We start from the raw sequence: 20,656 nt of genomic DNA on the forward strand, positions 1-20,656 counted from the left end.
ACGTCAACTCTGTTTCTCTCTCCACAGATGCTGTCAGACCTGCTGAGTTCTTCCAGCATTTTCTGTTTTTGTTTCAGATTTCCAGCATCCGCAGTATTTTGCTTTTATATTATATGGAGTAAATTGGTATTTGGGCTTTATTGTATTTGAACATTTAACATAGTCATGTTTTTTACCGTGGCAGGGAAAAATGCTCACTGTTTCTCCTATTTCTCTTTAAGGGTCTGAGCAAAAAAGTTGGAGTTTCATCATCAATACTACAAGGGTTGTGGGTATCTTACAGCACAGAAGGACTGTCCACAGCATTAGCATCTTTACGCAATTTATACACTCCAAACATCAAGGTAAAGCAATAACTAATAAATCATTCTGGATGTCATATGATGTTTTTAGTCTGGAATTTGAACCCAGCCCACAACCGAGTCTATCCTCAGTTTTGCTAACACCAGTTTTTCAGGAATCACCAACCAGTTCTATGTGGGCATGAATTTATGGCACCAGACTGCTTTAGATTTGACAATGGTTTTGTAACTTGACTGAAACAAAACTTGATGCAAAAACAAAAATTATACAGCATGTTCTAATTATCTCTCTGTGTTAATTGTTGCTTTCAACACTTAAAGCAATTAAGAGAACAGTAGTGACTTAGTAAGCTTACAACATATCTTGATGGTGAAGTTTGCTGTTTACACAGGATTTATTTATGTTATGTGACAAATAATGCTTGCTGGGAATGGCAGAAAAACACATTCAGCCCCAAGACTCTGCCCCCCTTTGATAGATCAGCCCCATCTACTTTTGTGTTTTGACCTTTAACTTCTTTGCTGTCTAGACCACATCTTGATGTAAGTTGTGATCTTTGGTACCTGAGTATAAAGGATCTATCCAGCACCATAGTTCGTAGGATTGAGTTCATGGCTTTCCTCCCTTCTTCTAGGTTACTGTCTTTCTCCTATGTGAAATATATCCATTTGTGGCTACCCTCTGGTTTCTGCTTTTAAGTCAGTTAATTGCCCAGTTCCATTTTTCACCTTCTATTCTTATCTTAACTGTCAATGGCAGAGTTGGAACCTTGCCAAAAGTTTTCCGAAATCCAAACTTACAGGAGTGCATTTCCCCCACCTACCAGGTCAGTAATGCTTTTGAAAACCTGCAGCAGGCTAGTGAAACATGAATTCATGATGACTAGTTAGACTTCTTCATGCTCAACTGACAGAATTACTCAATTTTGTTTTTTTAGCATGTCAAAGTTTAGGTTCTACAAAATACAAACTATCTTCACACTGATATCTTTGCTTCTGACCATGACAGCAGATGGCAAATTATTGCAAGTCATCAGCTTAATCATCGTGAATATAAAGATCTAACACAGGCATTATTGTCCAACATTATTTTTTAAAAATTAATCTGTTAAGGACAGAATTTGTGTGGTCCCTTCCAGTCTGCAGTCAGGATGTTTATGTGTAAGGTGTGTGTGTTTCCTTACCCTCAGAGTGATTTTTCCTAATTCAAAATAAATTCCAGCAGCAGGCATTTTGGTGATTCTAAAAATAGAGAAGGTTATTTATTATCACACACACGTCCCGATATCCAATGTCCTCATGCCTGCACTGAGCATGACCCTGGTGTGGGACATCATGCATTTTCCATCATTTATGTTTGTCCTTCTGTTGAAGTTTCCTTGTGAATAGAGGTACAATGTTTTATTTAAACATCAGTGCCCTGATTAGGGGAGTTAGTACAGATTCAGCCCCCTGAACCTGTTCTGCCATACTGTTCTGTTAGATCATGGTGGCATGCTTAAGTAATCACTTCATGTCGCCTTTATATATTAGTTAGCTTCTTCACAATATCATCTGGCTCAATAATTCTCCCAAGTCAGTTTATCTAATCAGCAATTGACGTTTCAGCATGTTTTAAAAGCATCAACCGGAATTAAAATTGATTCGTAGTACTTTGGCCGTTCAAGTCCTGATCCCACAGCAGCCAGTTTGATGCAGTCAAAGGTTTTCCTATAGTGTTCAGTGCAAATGCTGCCCCATTCACAAAGAGATCAAGACATGATGAATGGTGAGATCACATCTGGAGCACCATGTACACTTTTGGTCCCCGTATTTAAGAAGAGATATTCTTGTGTTGAATGTGGTACAGCGAAGGTTCAAACCCTAGTATCATAGTTGTCCTTTAAACTGGGACATCAACAAATCTGTTTGACTGATTTTGAAACTTTGAGGCACCTTTCTGTTCAAAAGCAGACGGGTTATTACTGCAGTAGTGTGTGAAGTAATGGAATTGATTATCAGGAGTGAAGTTGAAAATTGTTTGTGTGATAGCTTAGCAAAGGGTAGTCAACCTGGATTTACAAGCAGAAGATCCTTCCTGACCAACCCCTGAGGAAGTGATATCCTAACTGGAATGTTGAAAGCATTACAACTACACGTAACTTGTGTGAAATTTGGGAATGAATAAGAAAGGAACACAAGGTATAAATTTAGAACTAATGTCAGAACATAAGAAACAAGAGAGTAGCAGACCATACGACTATTCAAGCTTGCTCCAACTTCAACCACGTCACCACTAGGTTAACACTTTTGAGGCCTACCCAGTCGAGTTTGGATGGGGAGGGGGGGACATCATGATACAATGGAAGTTGATCGTGCACATTGAGTTTTGATTGTCCCTTTTGTTCAGTATGAAACATGGAGACAGGCGGTCTGGGAATTCCATAATCTTACATGTTGGCTCATCCTTATCCAATGAGATTTGTGAATTCCACAGCTGGCTGGGGGACAGAGAACTTACTGCTGTCTGTAGTACAAATGCCCAGTGTCACATGATTTGTGGCAGCCATCTTAACATCTTGTGTGTGTCCAATTTTTAAAAGCATTGACTGAAAGCTCATAGTATAACATGCCTATACAGGCATAACACCTTTGTTACTTTCAAGCTTCATGGCCCCCAACCCCTACTTTGTGTAAATGTGCAATGTAAAACACATGAAAGTAGCTCTGCTTAACAGTCACTGAAATAATTAGCATGCAAAAATGCTATTGCAGTTTCAAGGAATATTTTACTTGGCACTTTAACAAAAGGGTGAATTTGTGCATTTAAACTTCTGCAATTGGAGGGTATTTCTGTATCAGATTAATCCTAGATAATATAAAATTGAGGACTAATCTGAACTGGAAAGGTGAGGAATTTATTTATATCCTAGGCCCGGAGTAAAATTCAGATCGGACAAATGGGGATAAGAGAGTCCTGTTGCTGCTGGCGGTTTAAAACGTGCAGCTGAAATGAGATAACTGTCCTTTGTCAATTCCTGGTGGGGTGCCAAAGCATACTGCTGCCTTTCAGTTCCCAAATATAATGGAAATAAACTTTCTTTTTCACCATCACTCTCACCCCCTGCACCCCATCTCAATGGTTCAGTGAGTGAAATGTACCACTTGAGAGTCCCAGCTTCAGTACTTGGGTCTGTGTTGCAATAGCCAATCTGAGCCAAGAGTTTGATGAACATCTGCCTACATTTACTGTGCAGGTTCCCACCCAGAAAATTTGTCATGGGAGTGAAGTGCCAGAGGGCCAGTGATCCCAGTAAAAGTGACTGCTTCAAGGGAAGAGCAATGCAAGAAAGAAAATGAAACATAAACTATAAAAGTTAAGTTATTTAGTTGAGTTGGCAAATGACCAGATAACACATAAAATGGATCACATTTTTCATTTACCATATGTGTTTATTTGAGCTAACCCAACATGAGTATAAATATATTTGAGAGCTTTGTGGAAAATAACACAATCCATAGTATCTATATTGTTACTTTATTACGATGACCTTTTTTCTTTATTTTAAAATCAGGCTTTGCCATTTAAGTTGTGTGAAATTCTTCTATAAAATTATAGAAATTTCATCACAGAAGGAGGCTTTTTGGCCCATTTTGTGTTGCTGCTAGCATTTTGATTGAGTCTAATTATTCCAATCCCACTTCTCTGCCCTTTCCCCTTATCCATATAGTTTTACAAACATTCAATCCCTTATTAACTTACTGTTTTGTCATCAGTAGCCACTTGTGGTCAAGCAAACCTTTTTATTAAGTCTGTGTGTGAAGGGAATTCTTCAATTTTAAATTGTTCCACTAGTAAACTGGTGTATATGTAAATTATAAATATCATAATGAATTGAAATAGATTATAAAACAGAATTGCAGGGCAACAAAAGAAATAGATGGTTTAAGTGGATGCGTCTTCAGTGAAAGAGCTTCTCCATGCTTAACTGGGGTATTAATAGCACACAGGAGAAGCTAAATATATAAAACTAAGGTAGCAAAGTCACCTGGTCTGGATGGCATGAATCCTAGTTGCTGAGGGAAGCAAGAAGGGAAATTGCGGAGGCACTGGCCACAATTTTCCAATCCTCCTTAAATACAGGAGCGATACCAGAACAGAGGGATTGCAAATGTGCCACCCTTTTCAGATAAAGGAATAGGGATAAATACAGCAATTACAAGCCATCAGCCTAACATCAATGTGAGGAAACTTTTAGAAACAATAACCCAAGACACAATTAATGGAAATATATTGCTTACCAAATCTGAGCAGGCTTTGATTTGTTAAAGGCAAATGTTATGATCCTTGGCCAGACCCTGGGTCATGATGGTAGATCTGTTTAGGGACCAATAAAGCAGACAAAGGTTGAGATTCAAGACACCTGCTTTTGGAATAAAGCCACAAGATTCCATAGATTTTGAACCAACAAAAACAAACTTTACTCTCAGTTCAGAAAGATAAAGCAATTTACAAACCTGTCTTATACTCCAACATTCAGGGTAAGTGTGAAGTCCAATCCCATGGATTTCTCAACACTCCACCCAGACGTGTCACATTGTGAGCCAACCAACCTCACTGAAACTTTGTCTTTTTCACGATGGTTTCCAATCTCCACGTTTGTAGATCCTGCCTTGGAATTCTCTCCAAATGTCAGTCCCGATCGGACGACTTTGACATTGACCCACCTTGCAGAGTTTCAACCTCGCCTTCCGAGATTTCTTTTCCCCGGATTTCCGAATACACTCGAACACTAGATTACATGCATACTTTCAGATCTGTGGCCATGCCAAGCAGAACATCACTGCTCCAAAGGGGTACCTTTGCTCCTACAACCCTCTTTACTTAAAGTCTGTTCCCACAGCTTTTTCTTTAAGTTGGATCCTGTTTCTCTGCTCTGTTCTTTTAACTTAACTGGAACCTGTTCCTGTCCCTTTTGTCTTTGTGACTTGTTGCTGGCAGGCTACTTCAAACTGACTGCCTCAAGAAGAGCTGTTCACTGACCCTTGAACCGACCTGGTGACCTATCAAAACACTCTCAGGGGTTCCCAACCTTGCTACTAGGCAGGAACCAATGTCATCCCCATTGGAATATCCTGTACCTTAAATGTTACAATCTCCACAGCCTGCTAATATACACCCAAAGAGAGACAGATCAATGGATTTCATGATGCAATCAAGTTAGCCACATATGATTTGTATCTTTGATGAAGTAATGGGGAGAGTTGATGAAGGTAGTGCAGTTGTTGTAGACTTGTTACAACATGGAAGCCCATTGAATTAAAGGGGCAGAGGCTGTTTGCATACATAATTAGCTAAGAGACAGAAAGCAGAGAGGGCAGAGCAGTTGGAATTTCCAGCTGTTTCTCAGACTAGAGGAAAGTGCATTGGTGTCGCCAGAAATTGGTATTCAGATCACTGCTCTTTTTGATATTGGAAGTAAACTGAGCAGGATAGTAATAGACTTCAGGAAGACTAGTGAAGTAGGCAAATGCACAGCAGATGAAACTTAATGCAGAGAAATATGAAGTGATTCATTTTAGTAGGAAAAATGAACAAAGTCAATATAAACTAATGATATGATTTTAAAGGTGGGTGCAGGAACTGAGAGAGATCTAAGAATGTACAAACACAAGACTTTGAAGGAGGCAAAACAAGTTGAGAAGGCGTCAGCAAAATGTATGGAATCCTCAGCTTTATAAATAAAGTATTAGGTCGGAATATTCTCAGCTTAGTCCCTGCTGGAACAGCGGGGTCATATTTGGGTCAGGAACCTGACTTACTGATTTTTGTGCCTGGGCGATGCTCTTTCCCAGAATTATCTCACTATCATCCCAACTCCAGGTACCCCAACCAGTCAGGAAGGACTGACACATTCATTATGTCAAAGGAAGGAGTTCTACTTAAAGGGACCATGACATGGATTACAAGGGCTTAGCAACTCTTTTTGAGGTTGCAACAACCACAGGAATGGTGGGGAGATCTGGGAAGGCTGCTGCCGGGGTGTGTCACTCTTATCTGGAGGCCCTACTGAGGTGAGGTGAGCTTTCCCAAGGACAGAAAGAGGAGGCTAAACTCTCCAACCAAGCAGGCACAGATGGAAGTGACTGAGGAAGCCAACAGCAAAAATGTGGGATGGGCAATAAATGCTGGTCTAACCAGCAATACCCACCATCTCAGGATCAAATAAATTTTACAAAACTTGCATCTCCACCTGAATAGCCAACACTCTCTCTCACCCTCAGCCTATTGCTCTCTTGCACCTTGAGAGTGATCCTCCTCAACCTTTGTCCTTCTCTCTTCTTCAGTGAAACCATGACGAACACTCACATCTGAGGCATTGAGTTTGCTGCTTATAATGAACCAGCCGAGTGCCTTGACGAGCCCTTGAGAGGTTACCGAGAGAGACGCTGGGAAGCTTCAGGCTTAGCAAAGAGAAGGCCAAGCCTGGGACAGTGGCAAAAAGAGCAGGAAGGCAGAGAAATACTGAAGGGTTGCGGTAGGGAATTGGGAGGGCAGAGCACCTGAGAATTGAGAAGTGAAAAGAGACATGACAATATAAAAGGAAAGGGTCTTGAAGGGGTAAAGAGAAATGAAACGAGAAAAAGTGGAAGTAGAACATTCGGTTCCCAAATTCACATGTGATTAGACTCAAGGAATGCTCAAGTTACATAGGCCTCCATACTTAAAAACTTTGATGCCTGATAGTAAACGGAAAATAGACTGGAGATAGTAGGAACGAGTCCAGAGTCAAGGTCAAAGTTCCCATGGATACTGATGATGAAGGTAGGGTGAAGCATTGGTGAATAGCAGAGATCGTAAGTGCAGCCTTATAAACAGCTCCCATGCCATGTTGAAGGCTAGTAGTAGGGAATTGCAGTTGAAGGTGAGTGAAGTGCCAGGCAGGTGAGGTGCCTTCCATTAAGTTGGCAATCACCTGTCAAGCAGTCAAAGCACTCTGGGGGTAGAAGTATTTTGAACAGCAGCCTCCCAAAGGCCATAGCTGGAACCCTTTAGTTTCACTGATCAAAGCCTTCCCAGCATATTAAGTTTCCCTGTAGAAGCTCTTCCCATTGGCGCTTGCCGCGGTGACCCTGGTGAAGATTGTGGAAGACGTACTCTAGTCAGACTGAAAGAATCCATGGTTAAAAAAGCTATTGAATTATTTAAATTTCAACATTTTTAATCATCTCACTTGCTTCCCCACCAGACCCACAGGCGTTCCCCGCTAGATTCAGATAATTTCCGAAATCTTTAAACCCTGCATGCATCAGAACCTGTCTCCACCTGGCTGAGGAAATTCTGCCCTTGGGAGTACAAAAGCAAGGAAGTTGTGTTAAACTTTTATAAAACATAGATTAGGACCTACTGGAGTATGTGGCCGGTTTTGGGCACCGCACTTTAGGAAGGATGTCAAAGTTTTAGAAAGAGTGCAGAGGAGATTTACCAGGATGAAACCAGGGATGAAGGACAGTTAGACTGGGGGATCTGGAATGTTTGTTCTTCTTAGAGCAGGGAAGGTTAAAGTGTTCAAAATCATGAACAGTTTTGATAGGATAAATCAGGAGAAATTGTTTCCATGAGCAGAAGGGTCAGTAACCAGCAGATACAAATTGAAGGTCATTGACAAAAGAACCACAGATGACTTGGATTTTTTTTTACGCAGTGAATTATTATGATTTGGGATGCACTGCCTGAAAGGTGGAAGCAGATTTAACAGTAAGTTTCAAAAGAGAATTGAATATATACCCGAGAGGGGAATATTTGGATATGGGGAAAGAGCATGGGAGTGGGATGAATTGGATAGCTCTTTCAAAGAGCTGACACAGGTACGATGAAGCATTTGGCCTCCTATGCTGTATCATTCTATGAAAGCATATATTGTCCATGCTTAAGTTTCAAAATACTGATAAAATAAATTTGACCTTATGAGTGCTGATTTTGAAGGTTAAGGTTTAAGCCTATGAAGCTGTAGGTGAGATCCTATGAAGTTAATTAAACAGTTAATGAATAATGATCGGTCCATGGTCGTGACCTGTCTCCTACACCAGAATCCCAGTCCAAATGCACCAGAATCACTTGTTGCTTTTCAAAACAACCACGGCTGAGGCTAGTTACATTGCACAGACAAGAATTCAAACCTGGGGCTTATTTGGTCTGAATAGTTAAGCATCTTATACACAGAATGAAAGGAATAAAAGCAGGTATCTTTTGTTAAAATATATTTTTGGTTAACTACCAGTCTAGATTGCTTCTATGATCCCTGAGACCAGGACTAAGGGGCTGGGATGAAATTACAGTTTTAGAAAATATAGAATGCTACTATAGGAAGGCTTTTTAAATCTATTATTCTGTGGCGATTTGGAAAATTTTAAAGAGCAATTTCAGATTATTAAGCCATTTTCCAATTTTTCATGGCGACTTAATAACAGGAAACAAAATGGAGTAATGTACCATTATTATATTTATTAATGAAGCCAATTACATTTGCAGACATGGCATCAACCAGCTGGCATGTACTGCATTAACAGGCTCTCTTTAAAACAGGAAAGTCTTAATGACAGGATGTGTCAGCACATTATTTGTCTGCAAAATGTCGTTGAACCAAATTTTAATTAGCAAATCTTTTGGATTTTATTAATCTCTTGTCATTGACAACAAAGACTTGCATTTATATAGTGCCTTTAATGTAATAAAATGTCCCAAGGCACCTCACAGGATCATAAGAGGATAGCATTGATCCAAACAAGGAGATATTAGACAGATGACCAGAATTTTGACGAGTGATTGTTTTAAGGAGCAACTTAAAGGAGGTGGTGAGGCAAAGTGATTTTGAGGAGGAGATTCCAGCGATTGAGGTCTAAATGGCCAGGTATGTCTGCTAATGGTGATTTGAAGGAAATGGGTGAGGCAGAAGAGACCAGAGTTTATATCAAATATACAGATTATATACTAATTTCACAGCAAAGGGTGAAGTTAGCACCAATTGTAGCATCTTTATCTTTTTATGCTTTTTGAGTGACTAAAATTCTTTTGCTTTAACAATGGATATTGCTTTATGTCATCGGGGACTAAGGAACTAGGTGGGAGGGATGATGGAACTAAACTAAGTAACTGTAGTTAACTTTGAAGGCTCCAGCAAATGCCACTACAATTATGTAAATTCAATTCAACTCCTTTGTGTTGATTGGCTTAGTTACCTCATCTAACAAAAGTGAGCGTTGGTCCTATAGAAAGTGCATCTGGGGAATTGATAATGGAAAGTAGGGAGATAGTGCATGAATTAAACAGGCATTTTGCTTCAGTCTTCACTATAGAGGACACAAGTAACATCCTGGAAATAGCTGTAAATCAGGAAATGGAAGGAAGGGTGGAACCTGGGAAATTTACAATCACCAGGGAAATGGTATTAAGCAAATTGTTGGGCTGTGGGATCACAAATCCCCAGGTTCAGGTGGACTTCACCCTAAGAAGTGGCGAGTGAGATAGTTGATGCATTGGTTTTAATTTTCCAAAATTCCCCAGATTCAGGGAAGATTCCATTAGATTGCAAAACAGCAAATGTAACTCTTTATTCAAAAAGGGAGGGAGCTAGAAGGCAGGAAACCTCAGACCAGTTAGCCTAACATCTCTCATAGGGAAAATGCTAGAAGCTATTATTAAAGATGTCATAGGGCACTGGGAAAAATTCAACGCAATCAGGCAGAGTCAACATGGTTTTGTAAAAGGGAAATCATGTTTTACCAAATTATTGGAGTTCTTTGAAAGAGTCACATGTGCTGTGGATAAAGGGGAACTAGTGGATGTACTGTACTTAGATTTCCAGAAGGCATTGATAAAATGCCACATTAAAGGTTATTGCAGAAAATAAAAGCTCATGATGTAGGGGCTAGCATATTGGCATGGATAGAAGATTGGCTAGCTAACAGGAAGCAGAGAATTGGAACAAATGGATCTTTCTCTGGTTGACAGGATATGACGAGTGGTATGCCACAGGGATCAGTGCTGGAGCCTCAACTTCTTACAATTTATATAAATGACTGGATGAAGGGACCTAAGGAATGGTTGCTAAATTTGCTGACGACACAAAGATAGGTAGAAAAGTAAATTGTGAAGAAGATGTAAAGAGGCTACAAAGTGACATAGGTTAATGAGCAGCCACAGGTCTGGCAAATGGAGTATAATGTGGATAAATGTGAAATTGTTAATTTTGGCAGGAGGAATAAAATAGAAGCACATTATCTAAACGGTGAGAGATTGCTGCATTCCAAGTTTCAGAGGGACCTGGGGGTCCTAGTGCGTGAATCACAAAATGTTAATATGCAAGCACAGCAGGTAATTAGGAAAGTTAATAGAATGTAATCATTTATTGTGAGGGAAGTCAGAAGCTTTTTCCCAGGGTGGAAGAGTTAATTACTAGGGGACATAGATTTAAGGTGAGAGGAGAAAACTATAGAGGAGATGTGCGGGGCAAGTTTTTTTACACAGAGGGTAGTGAGTGTCTGGAATTCGCTGCCAGAACAGGTGGTGGAAGCAGGTACGATAGTGGTGTTTAAGAGGCAGCTTGACAAATACATGAAGAGGATGGGAATAGAGGGATACGGACCCCGGAAGTGCAAAATGTTTTAGTTGACGGGCAACATGATTAGCGCAGGCTTGGCGGGCCAAAGGGTCCGTTCATGTGCTGTACTTTTCTTTGTTCTTTGTTCTTTGAAATTGATTACAAAAGTAGGGAGGTTATGCTTCAGTTGTACAGGGCATTGGTGAGACCACATCTAGAGTATTGTGTACAGCACTAGTCTCTTTATTTAAATCAAGATTTAAATGTCTTAGAAGCAGTTCAGAGAAGGTTTACCAGACTATTACCAGGAAGGTTTGGATTGTCTTATGAGGAGAGGCTGGACAGGTTAGGCTTGTATCCACTGGAATTTAGACGAGTAAGAGGCAACTTAATTAAAACCTTTAAGATGCTGAGGGGTCTTGACAGGGTGGATGTGGAGAACATGTTTCCTCTTGTGGGAGAATCTAGAACTAGGGATCACTGTTTAAAAATAAAGGGTAGCTCATTTAAGGCAGAGATGAGGAGAATTTTTTTCCCTGAGGGTTGTGAGAGTTTGGAACTCTCTTCCTCAAAAGGCTGTGGAATCTTTGAATATTTTTAAGGCAGAGCTAGATAGATTCTTGATTGACAGTGGGGTGAAAGGTTATGTAAGTCATTTGACAGTATCAGCAATGCTTAGTGTTATTTCTATATTGAGAGGGAAACATTGCAAATAAAATAAGAAACAACCTATTCGTGCTCTATGCCATGCTGCCAAAGACTACGGAACTCATCAACCATTACCAATACAACCAGTTCCTGCATTTTATGAAAGCTAAGCACTTACCTACTGAAAATCAAAATGCTTGAGCCTGGGTTTTCACTCCTGGGTCTGGTGCATAGAGTCGGGACATCTCCCAGATTCGCAAACCCGACCCAGGAGAAACAGGCCCAGAGGGAGGTTTTTTGTTCCGGGGGCTGGTGGGCCGTATTAGAAGTTGGGCCCACCACCTGCAAAACAAGTGCGGAGACTGGTGAGTAGGACCGAAGGCTTACCTCTACAAACCAGCATATTGTTGGACTTATTTAAAAAATTGAATAAGATAAATAAAATCCCTCCAGCCCTCACCGCTCACACACCCACACCCCCCACACACTCCCCATGCCGCAACCTATGCCAGCTCATGCCTTTCCCACCTACCCCCATGCCACCTTGGGCGCCTCTACTCACACACCATGGCCCCTCATATCCCCAATGCCATGCCTCCCCACTCATCTCCATGGCCCTTTATAACTCCTATGCCAACCCATGTCCCCCACTGTCCACCTTTTGCCCTTACCCCCTCCATGCCAACTCACCTAGTATGCATCAGGTGAAAATCTCAGGAGCCATGCTGACACAACATAAACTTTTGTGCCTTCTGATGGCGTCACTATTTTAAAAAAACACTCATTGATTTTAAAAATTCAATAAATTTTAATTTCTTCAACTAATCTTATGAAAACAAGCAATTCACTTAAATACATAATCTTTTATGGAAACAAATATTTCTATTCTATAACCACTTGGTGCTAGCAATCAAACTGCTGACTTAACAGCTACCACACTATGGTAATGTTAGGTTGTAAAATCAGTCATGCAGCACAAATCCTATAATGAAAGCCCTCAGGCTTACGTCAACAATCAGAGTGAAATCATAAGCATTGATTTTTTTTTTTCTGAAAGTCTACACATTTTCATTGAAATTTAAAGCTGAGCAGTTAAATCCCTTGGCAGTTCCAATGAACTTTGACAGTTCTTTGACAGCTTGGCAGTTCTTTGACAGCTTTGGCAGTTCTTTGACAGCTTTGGCAGTTCTTTGTCAGCTTTGGCAGTTCCAACGAGTTTATGCACTTTTACTCACAATTATTTCTACTTTTAATCCAAAAGCGTAGCTTACCTTTCCCAAAGGGGTACCCTACCTCTCCCAAAGGGCCTGATCTCTCCTAAGGGTCCCACACGTCCATATCCAAATGGTACCTTACCTCTCCAAAAGGGGACCCTGGCTATTCAGACCTGCTACAACCAGTTCTAATCTGCATACTTCAGGGTTCAGGCACCTACCTCACTAAAATCATGCGTAAGTGGAGGCAACTGCTGATTTATATGGGAAGCTGCCTTCATGATCCAAGGATGTGCAATTTAGAACCCACTCTATTCCCAACCACCAACACCACCACACACACACACACACACACACCCCCGCCCCCGGCGCTGTGAATAGTTTGTGCTATATTTCTGCTGATTGTGACTAAGGATTGACAGCAGATGGATTTCAGAAGTTATTTGTGAAAATGCACCTGGTGTTGAATGGAAAACATTTATTCTCCAATTAATTTCAATCTTTCAATGGCCATCAGTGGTGTCTTCCCTTCCACTTGTGTTACACGTTACCAAATTACTGGTGCTGATGGTTTGGAACTTCAACTTATGTGAAATATAAGCCTGTTTTTAATATGCTGCAGACTTGCTGGCTGTGATCTTTTCATCACATCTATGGAATATTTTGTAACATATTCTTCTGGTTAGGGCACATAAGTATTTGATTTTAATGCAGGCTATGAATATCATTGCCACTGAAGCAGAAAGCATCCTTTGGTTTCAGCTGCAGCATATAAAACCCCCCCAGGTCGAGCAGGCAGCCAGACATTTTAATCAGTCTTCAGTGACTCGATTTCCATGGGTTGTTGTGCAGCAGGGTGTTTGTTTTTCAAGTAGTTTATTACTGGTTTCAGTCCCACAGTCACTGAAAACTGCCTGCAGCAGTGCTGATGAAATTCTTTAATTCTCATCTGAAATTAATGGGTGAAGCAGTTCACTGATAATGGGGAGATGATGGAAGAGATGTGGCGATTTGGCTACTCAGGGCAGTGGTTATAAAGAACCTTTGACATCAGCCAGACTGCACTACCTTCTTGACTGTCTGCAAGTGATCTCAGAAGCTGAGACATGGGGAGAATATAGGAATAAAATAATGAAGGTGGGAAATCCATTTGTGCTGTGGTCACACTTTATAAAATTGCTGGAATATTAACAATTTGAACCTTGTGGCAACTGTGCAACAAAGTAATTGAAAGACTTCTTAATCTTAACGGTTAATTCTGGGGAAACTTAAAATGTTACATTGTTTATCTCGTCCTTGTATAGACAAGTATATGAGGAATGTGTAAACTTTTTGTTCTTCATGGGCCACTTAGATCTTTCCCAGGGAATGTTGTGATCTGCCCATAAAGTTTAAATCTGTGTTTCCAATAAAACACAGAGATCTCAAGCCACTGATTCCAGCAGACCAAGTATTCTAATTTGGAACTTAACCACCAATGAGAAAAAATGTCATGAAAACTTCAACTATGTCATTTCAAAGTTGCAGGGACAGTAAATACAGCTTCCATAGCCTTCTTTCATAATTTTTACAAATTCATTTATGGGATGTGGGTGTCATGGCTAAGTCAGCGTTTATTGCCCATCCCTAATTGCCCTTGAGAAGGTGGTGGTGAGCTGCCTTCTTTAGCCACTGCAGTCCATGTGGTGTAGGTACACCCACAGTGCTGTTAGGGAGAGAGTTCCATGGTTTTGACCCAGCGACAATGAAGGAACAGCGTCATAATTCCAAGCCAGGATGATGCATGGCTTGGAGGGGAACTTCCAAGTGGTGGTGTTCCCATTTGTATGCTGCCCTTTTCCTTTTAGATGGTAGTGGTTGTAGGTTTGGAAGGTGCTCTCTCAGGAGGCCTGGTGAATTCTGCAGTGCACCTTTAAGGTGGTACGCATTGCCGTCACTGTGCGTTGGTGGTGGAGGGAGTGAATGTTTGTGGATGGGGTGCCAATCAAGTGGGCTGCTTTGTCCTGGATGGTGTTGAGCTTCTTGAGTGCTGTTGGAGCTGCACTCATCCAGGCAAGTGGAGAATATTCCATCACACTTCTGACCTATGCCTTGTAGATGCTTTGTGGGGGTCAGGAGGTGAGCTACTCGCCACAGGATTCCTAGCCTCTGACCTGCTCTTGTAGCCACAATATCTATATGGCTACTTGTTGGATCCAGTGCACTTAGTTTGTTGGGGGCTAAAGGATCTGATTGCACGCTTTGTTAGGGGTGACCGAGTTGGTACAGAGATGGAGGACATCAGGAGATCGCTGTTAGACTAAACACATGCTGTTTATTTACAAACTAAACTCTGCAACTATACTTTTGTGCTCACAACAGAAAACCCGGTATTCACTCATCAATGACTAACTCGAGACCCTCTCACATAGAGGTAACCCACGTTACTCTGCTCTTGGGTATTAAAATCATGTGATCTTACATTACAATACTTGTCTTAAAGGTGTATTACAAATCAGGTTACTACATCCCTCCCCCTTTACTGAAAAATACATTTTACAATTTTTCAATATATCAAGTTATTTACACAGTTCAGTTATGCACTATGTCAGCCTCTCTGAGGGTTTCCTTATGTATATAGAAGGTCTTAGCTCTACAGCTTCTGAGCCTGCTTTGGAGTCTCCCTTACTGAAGTTGCCTGAGTATCAGGTTCTAAGCAGGTTCCTGTAAATTTGTTTCTTCGAGTCTATCGGGTACAGTCGGCCCTTCAAATACATTTGTACTTGGTTGAGTTCTTTCGACAGGAAATGTTGATTCAGTCTCGAGCACTTGTGGAATCATTTCTGGATATTTGGTTTCTCCACTTCGTATGTGATCCACATGTCGTCTTATTATTTGATCTTCGACTTTCACATGTTAGGAAAGAGGTCCCGATACAGCTCTTATTTCACCGAACATGCAAGTCCTTCTCTTAAAATTTTTCACAAATATCTTCTCTCCTACATTAAATGTTCTGTCCTGACTGTGACAATCATGTCCCATTTTCCTGTCCTCTTTCTACTCTCCCCCTTGGCATTATTAGGCTCAGTCTTGATCGGAGATGGCACTTCATTAACAGTTCAGCAGGTGTGACACCTGTTGTCGAATGAGAGGTAGTTCAATAATGGAAGAGAAATGAGCCAATTTGTCGCTAACGAATCTCCAGACAGTTTCTTCATACCAGATTTGAACTGCAGATCTGAACTGCTCTCTCGGCAAGTCCGTTTGAAGAAGGATGATACAAAGATGTTTTAACATGAACAATACTATTGAGGTTTGTCAGTCAGTTAAATTCACCACTTGTGAATACTGTTCCATTATCTGATACTAGCACTTCAGGTAATCCATTCATAGCGAAGCTTTGCCGTAGGTTGCCTATTGTCGCTGAAGGTGTGGGTGACCTTACTTCGTATATATCCATCCATTTTGAATGAGCGTCTATGATAAGGAGAAACATTGTTCCCATAAAAGGTCCCACATAATCGGTGTGTACTCATACCCATGGTCTTCCTGGCTATTCCTATGGGTGTCATGGGGCTGTTGCAGGTAATTTTTGTGCTTGTTGACACTGCAAACAACTTCTTACTAGGCTTTCTATTTCTCCATCCATTCCCGGCCACCATATATGGCTACGCGCTATTGCCTTCATTTTGGAAATTCCGGGATGTGCAGATAACAATGGCTTTCGTCCTTTTGGAGGAACAATCAATCGAGCTCCACACAATAAGATACTTTCTTGGCTAGTTATCTCGTATCTTTGCTGGAAATACGGCTTCATTTCATCAGATTCTTGTGTTTGAGACCAACCATAAAGAACTTGATTTCTCATTTTGGGTAAGACTGGGTCTTGGTTCATCCAACCTTTAATTTATTTAGCACATATTGGTGAAGCTCAATAACAAGATGTATTCCTGAGGAATCGGAACATCCTCATCTTTTACATGCAAGGGTAAACGACTGAGTGCATCTTCATTTGCAATTTGACTTCTGGATCTATGAATAAAAATATACCCATACGCTGTTAAGATCAACGACCATCTTTGTACTCTTGCTGAGGCTATAGGGGATATAGCCTTGCCTTCACTGAATAGTCCTAATAATAGTCCTAATATAATGGCTTGTGGCCTGTTACGATAGTAAAATGACGACCCTGGACATATTGATGAAACTTTATAATGCCAAAAATAATTGCCAGGCTTTCTTTTTCAATTTATGAGTACTTTTTCTCTGTATTACCAAGTGTTCATGACACACAACCTATAGATCGTTCTGATCCATCATCCATTTGATGGGAAAGCACTGCTTCCATTCCATAAGGTGATGCATCACACGTTACTATCAACTCTTTCTTTGGGTCAAAATGTACTAGAAGTGGAGATGACCGTAACAACGTTTTCATTTTGTGAAAGCTGCTGCTTGTGGTGTTTGCCATGACCATCGCTGGTTTTTCTTGAGCAACCAATACAATGTTGCCAGTTTTGTTGATAAAATAGGAAAGAAGCGTCCGTAGCAATTAATCATCCCCAAAAATGATTTCAGTTTTTGGTTCTGGAGCTTCCACTTGCTTTTACCTTTTCCTTCAATTGGATGTAGGCCTTGTGAATCTACCTTGTGACCTAGGCAAGGTACCTCTTTTGCCTGGAATGTGGACTTTCCCTTTCTCAATCTCACTCCGACTTGCGAAAAACGTTTCAGAAGTTCTTCCAAGTTCATCAAATGTTCCTTTTCTGAGAGTTCAGTCACAAGAACGTCATCCAAATAAACTACAATATGGGGCAATCCTTGTAATAAACTTTCCATGGTTCTGTGGAATATGGTGCAAGCAGAAAATATGTCAAATGGAAAATGGGTGTATTTGTACAATCCCTTATGTGTATTTATGGTGACAGACCTTCGGGATGCCTGCTCTAATTCTAATTGCTGATAGGTATGACTCAAATCTAACTTTGTGTAAGCCTTTCCACCTATCAATTTAGTATATAAATCTTCAATTTTAGGTGTGGGGTGTCTATCCAATTTTGCAACTTTATTGACTGTTAATTTATGGTCCCCACATATTCTAATGCTTCGGTCAGATTTGAGAACAGGTACAATTGGAGCTGCCCATTCTGAAAATTGTACTGGTTGTTTCACGCCCAGCTTTTCTAATCTGTCTAGTTCACCGTCTACCTTATCCCGCATCGCATAAGGTGCTGGTCTTGCCTTCATGAATCTTGGTGTTACCTCTGGATCTACATGAATTTTTGTTGTAGCCCTTCAATTTTTCTAAGTTCTTCCTTGAAAATTGAGGCATATTTTTGTAGTCTATTAGTTCTTAGTTGGAAGATTTCATTCCATTCCAATTTAATTTCTTTCAGCCAGTTTTGCCTAAGCAGACTAGGCCCCTTGCCTGCTACTACCATCATCGCTGTCTGACCTTCATAGTCTATTGTGACTTTACATATACCCTTGACTTGTATGTCTTCTCCTGTATAAGTCTTTAATTTTTCATCAATTTCTTCTAAATTCAGCTTACCTTCACCACGATTCAGGTATTGAAAAGTATGTTCTCTGATCATCATAGTAGCTGCACCAGTATCCACCTCCATTCTCAAAGGCTTCTCATTCTCACGGTTACTTAGATAGGCTCCACTCTTCTTACCTTTAAATTATATAGCGAGTAGATATCAACATCTATTACTTCAGGCTTTTCAACGCTGTTAATTTCATTGAGTTTTTGCCTTTGTCTGACAGTCTGCCTGATTATATCTTTACAATTTCTCATGAGGTGTCCATATCGATGGCAGAAGAAACATTCAATCTTTTTAAACTGTGTTTCATTACAAAGCTGTCTACTTCCATCTCTGTCATTATGATGCCATGCTTTTGCTACTAAGTTTTTCTTTTAATTTATCTGCTACTGGTGGCTGCTTCCCGCTTTGGAACAAAACACTGAACTTTTGTGCTCTTTTTGGTTGAAGCTCCCTGCCCAACATGGAGGACGACGCCATTTTGCGATCCTTGAATGGCTTCTGTGTCTCGCACTGCACTTTCCATTGCTAGAGCGATTCCCAATGCCTTCTGAAAATCTAGATTTGCTTCAGCCAACAATCTCTTCTGAATCGCATTTTCGTTTATATCGCACACCAAACAATGTCTAAGCATATCATTGATAGAAGTACCAAACTCACAATGTTCAGTTAATTGCTTCAGTCTTGCCACATAAGAAGCAACTGCCTCCCCTGCAGCTCTAATTCTTGAGTTGAACTTAAACCTTTGTATGGTCACCGACGGCTTGGGCTGATAATGCAGAAGCATTATGAGGTTCACTAAATCATCAAAACTTTTGGACTCTGGGGCACTGGACGCTAACAGATTTCGAATTAATCCGTATGTCTTACTCCCACACGTGGACAGAAGGATTGTGCACATCTTCTCCTCACCTGCAATGTCGTTTGCCTGGAAGAAGAACGCAAGGCGTTCAACATAGTGAGACCAGTCATCCGAGGTTGGATCGAATGGCTCCACTCTTCCAAATTATGGCATGCTCTGAGGGGATTACTTCAATGCTGAGAAGGAAATTTTCTTTTACTTACAACTACCATGCGAGGTACGGCCGATTTCTGAATTCCTTTGTTTTTCTCGCTTTTTACCTCGTTTTTTTCTGTGATATTTCGTGCTTTTACTCTCGTCGCCCGTTTGTTGGCTTTTTGTGCTTTTACTCTTGTCATCAGTTTGTTGGATCCAGAGCCCTTGGTATGTTGGGGCTAAAGGATCCTGGTTGCATGCTTTGTTAGAGGTGACTGAGTCGGTACAGAAACAGAGAACATCAGGAGATCATTGTTAGAATAAACACATGCTGTTTATTTAAAAACTAAACACTCCAACTATACTTGTGTGCTCACAATATAAAACTCTGTCTGCACTCGTCAGTGATTAACTCAAGACTCTCTCACATAGAGGTAGCCTGCGCTACTCTGCTATTGGCTATTAAGATCATGGGATCTTACATTACAATGCTTGTCTTAAAGTTGTATTGCAACTCAGGTTACTACACTAGTATAGTTCAGTTTCTGGTCAATGTTAACTCCCAGGATGTCGATAGTGCCGGATTCAGCGATGGTAATGCCATTGAATGTCAAGGGACAGTGGTTAGATTTTCACTTGTTGGAGATGGTCATTGCCTGGCACTTTTGTAGCATGATTGCTACCTGCCACTGGTCAGCCCAAGCCTGGATATTGTCCATACATTTGGACATAGACTGCTTCAGTAACTGAGGAGTCGTGAATGGTGCTGAACATTGTGCAATCAGCGACTTTCCCCACTTCTGACCTTATGATGGAAGGAAGGTCATTGGCGAAGCAGCTGAAGATGGTTGAGCTATGGACACTTCCCTGAGGAATTCCTGCAGTGATGTCCTGGAACTGAGATAATTGACCTCCAACAACCACAACCATCTTCCTTTGTGCTAGGTATGATTCTAACCGGTGGAGAGTTTTCCCCCTGATTCCCGTTGACTCCAGTTTTGGCAGTCATTCTCACCTCACCTCTGGAGTTCAGCTCTTTCGTCCATGTTTGAACCCAAGACTGTAATGAGGTCAGGAGCTGAGTGAACATGGCAGAACCCAAACAGAGTATCAGTGCACAGGTTATTTCTAAGCAAGCATTGCTTGAAGACCCCTTCCATTACTTTACTGATGATGGAGAGTAGACTGATGGGGCGGTAATTGGCCGGGTTGGATTTGTCCTGCTTTTTATGTACAGGACATACCTGAGCAATTTTCCACACTACTGGGTAGATGCCAGTGTTGTACCTGTACTGGAACAGCTTGGCTAAGGGTGCAGCAAGTTCTGGAGCACAAGTCTATACTGTTGCTGGAATATTGTCAGGGTCCATAGCCTTCACTGTATCCA

The 20,656-nt window shown here is 40.9% G+C and overlaps 1 protein-coding gene across 5 annotated transcripts in view; it reads left to right on the top strand.

The window, feature by feature from the left end:
* tanc2a (tetratricopeptide repeat, ankyrin repeat and coiled-coil containing 2a) overlaps positions 1-20,656 on the top strand; it is a 920,169-nt gene that overhangs the window by 806,581 nt on the left and 92,932 nt on the right. For all 5 annotated transcript variants that reach the window (XM_041217622.1, XM_041217623.1, XM_041217621.1 and 2 more), the window contains one exon: positions 222-344. In XM_041217622.1, the coding sequence (XP_041073556.1) occupies positions 222-344 (123 nt within the window). The remainder of the gene's footprint in view (positions 1-221; positions 345-20,656) is intronic.

This window comes from Carcharodon carcharias, chromosome 23, assembly GCF_017639515.1.
Source record: "Carcharodon carcharias isolate sCarCar2 chromosome 23, sCarCar2.pri, whole genome shotgun sequence".
Lineage (NCBI taxonomy): Eukaryota > Metazoa > Chordata > Chondrichthyes > Lamniformes > Lamnidae > Carcharodon > Carcharodon carcharias.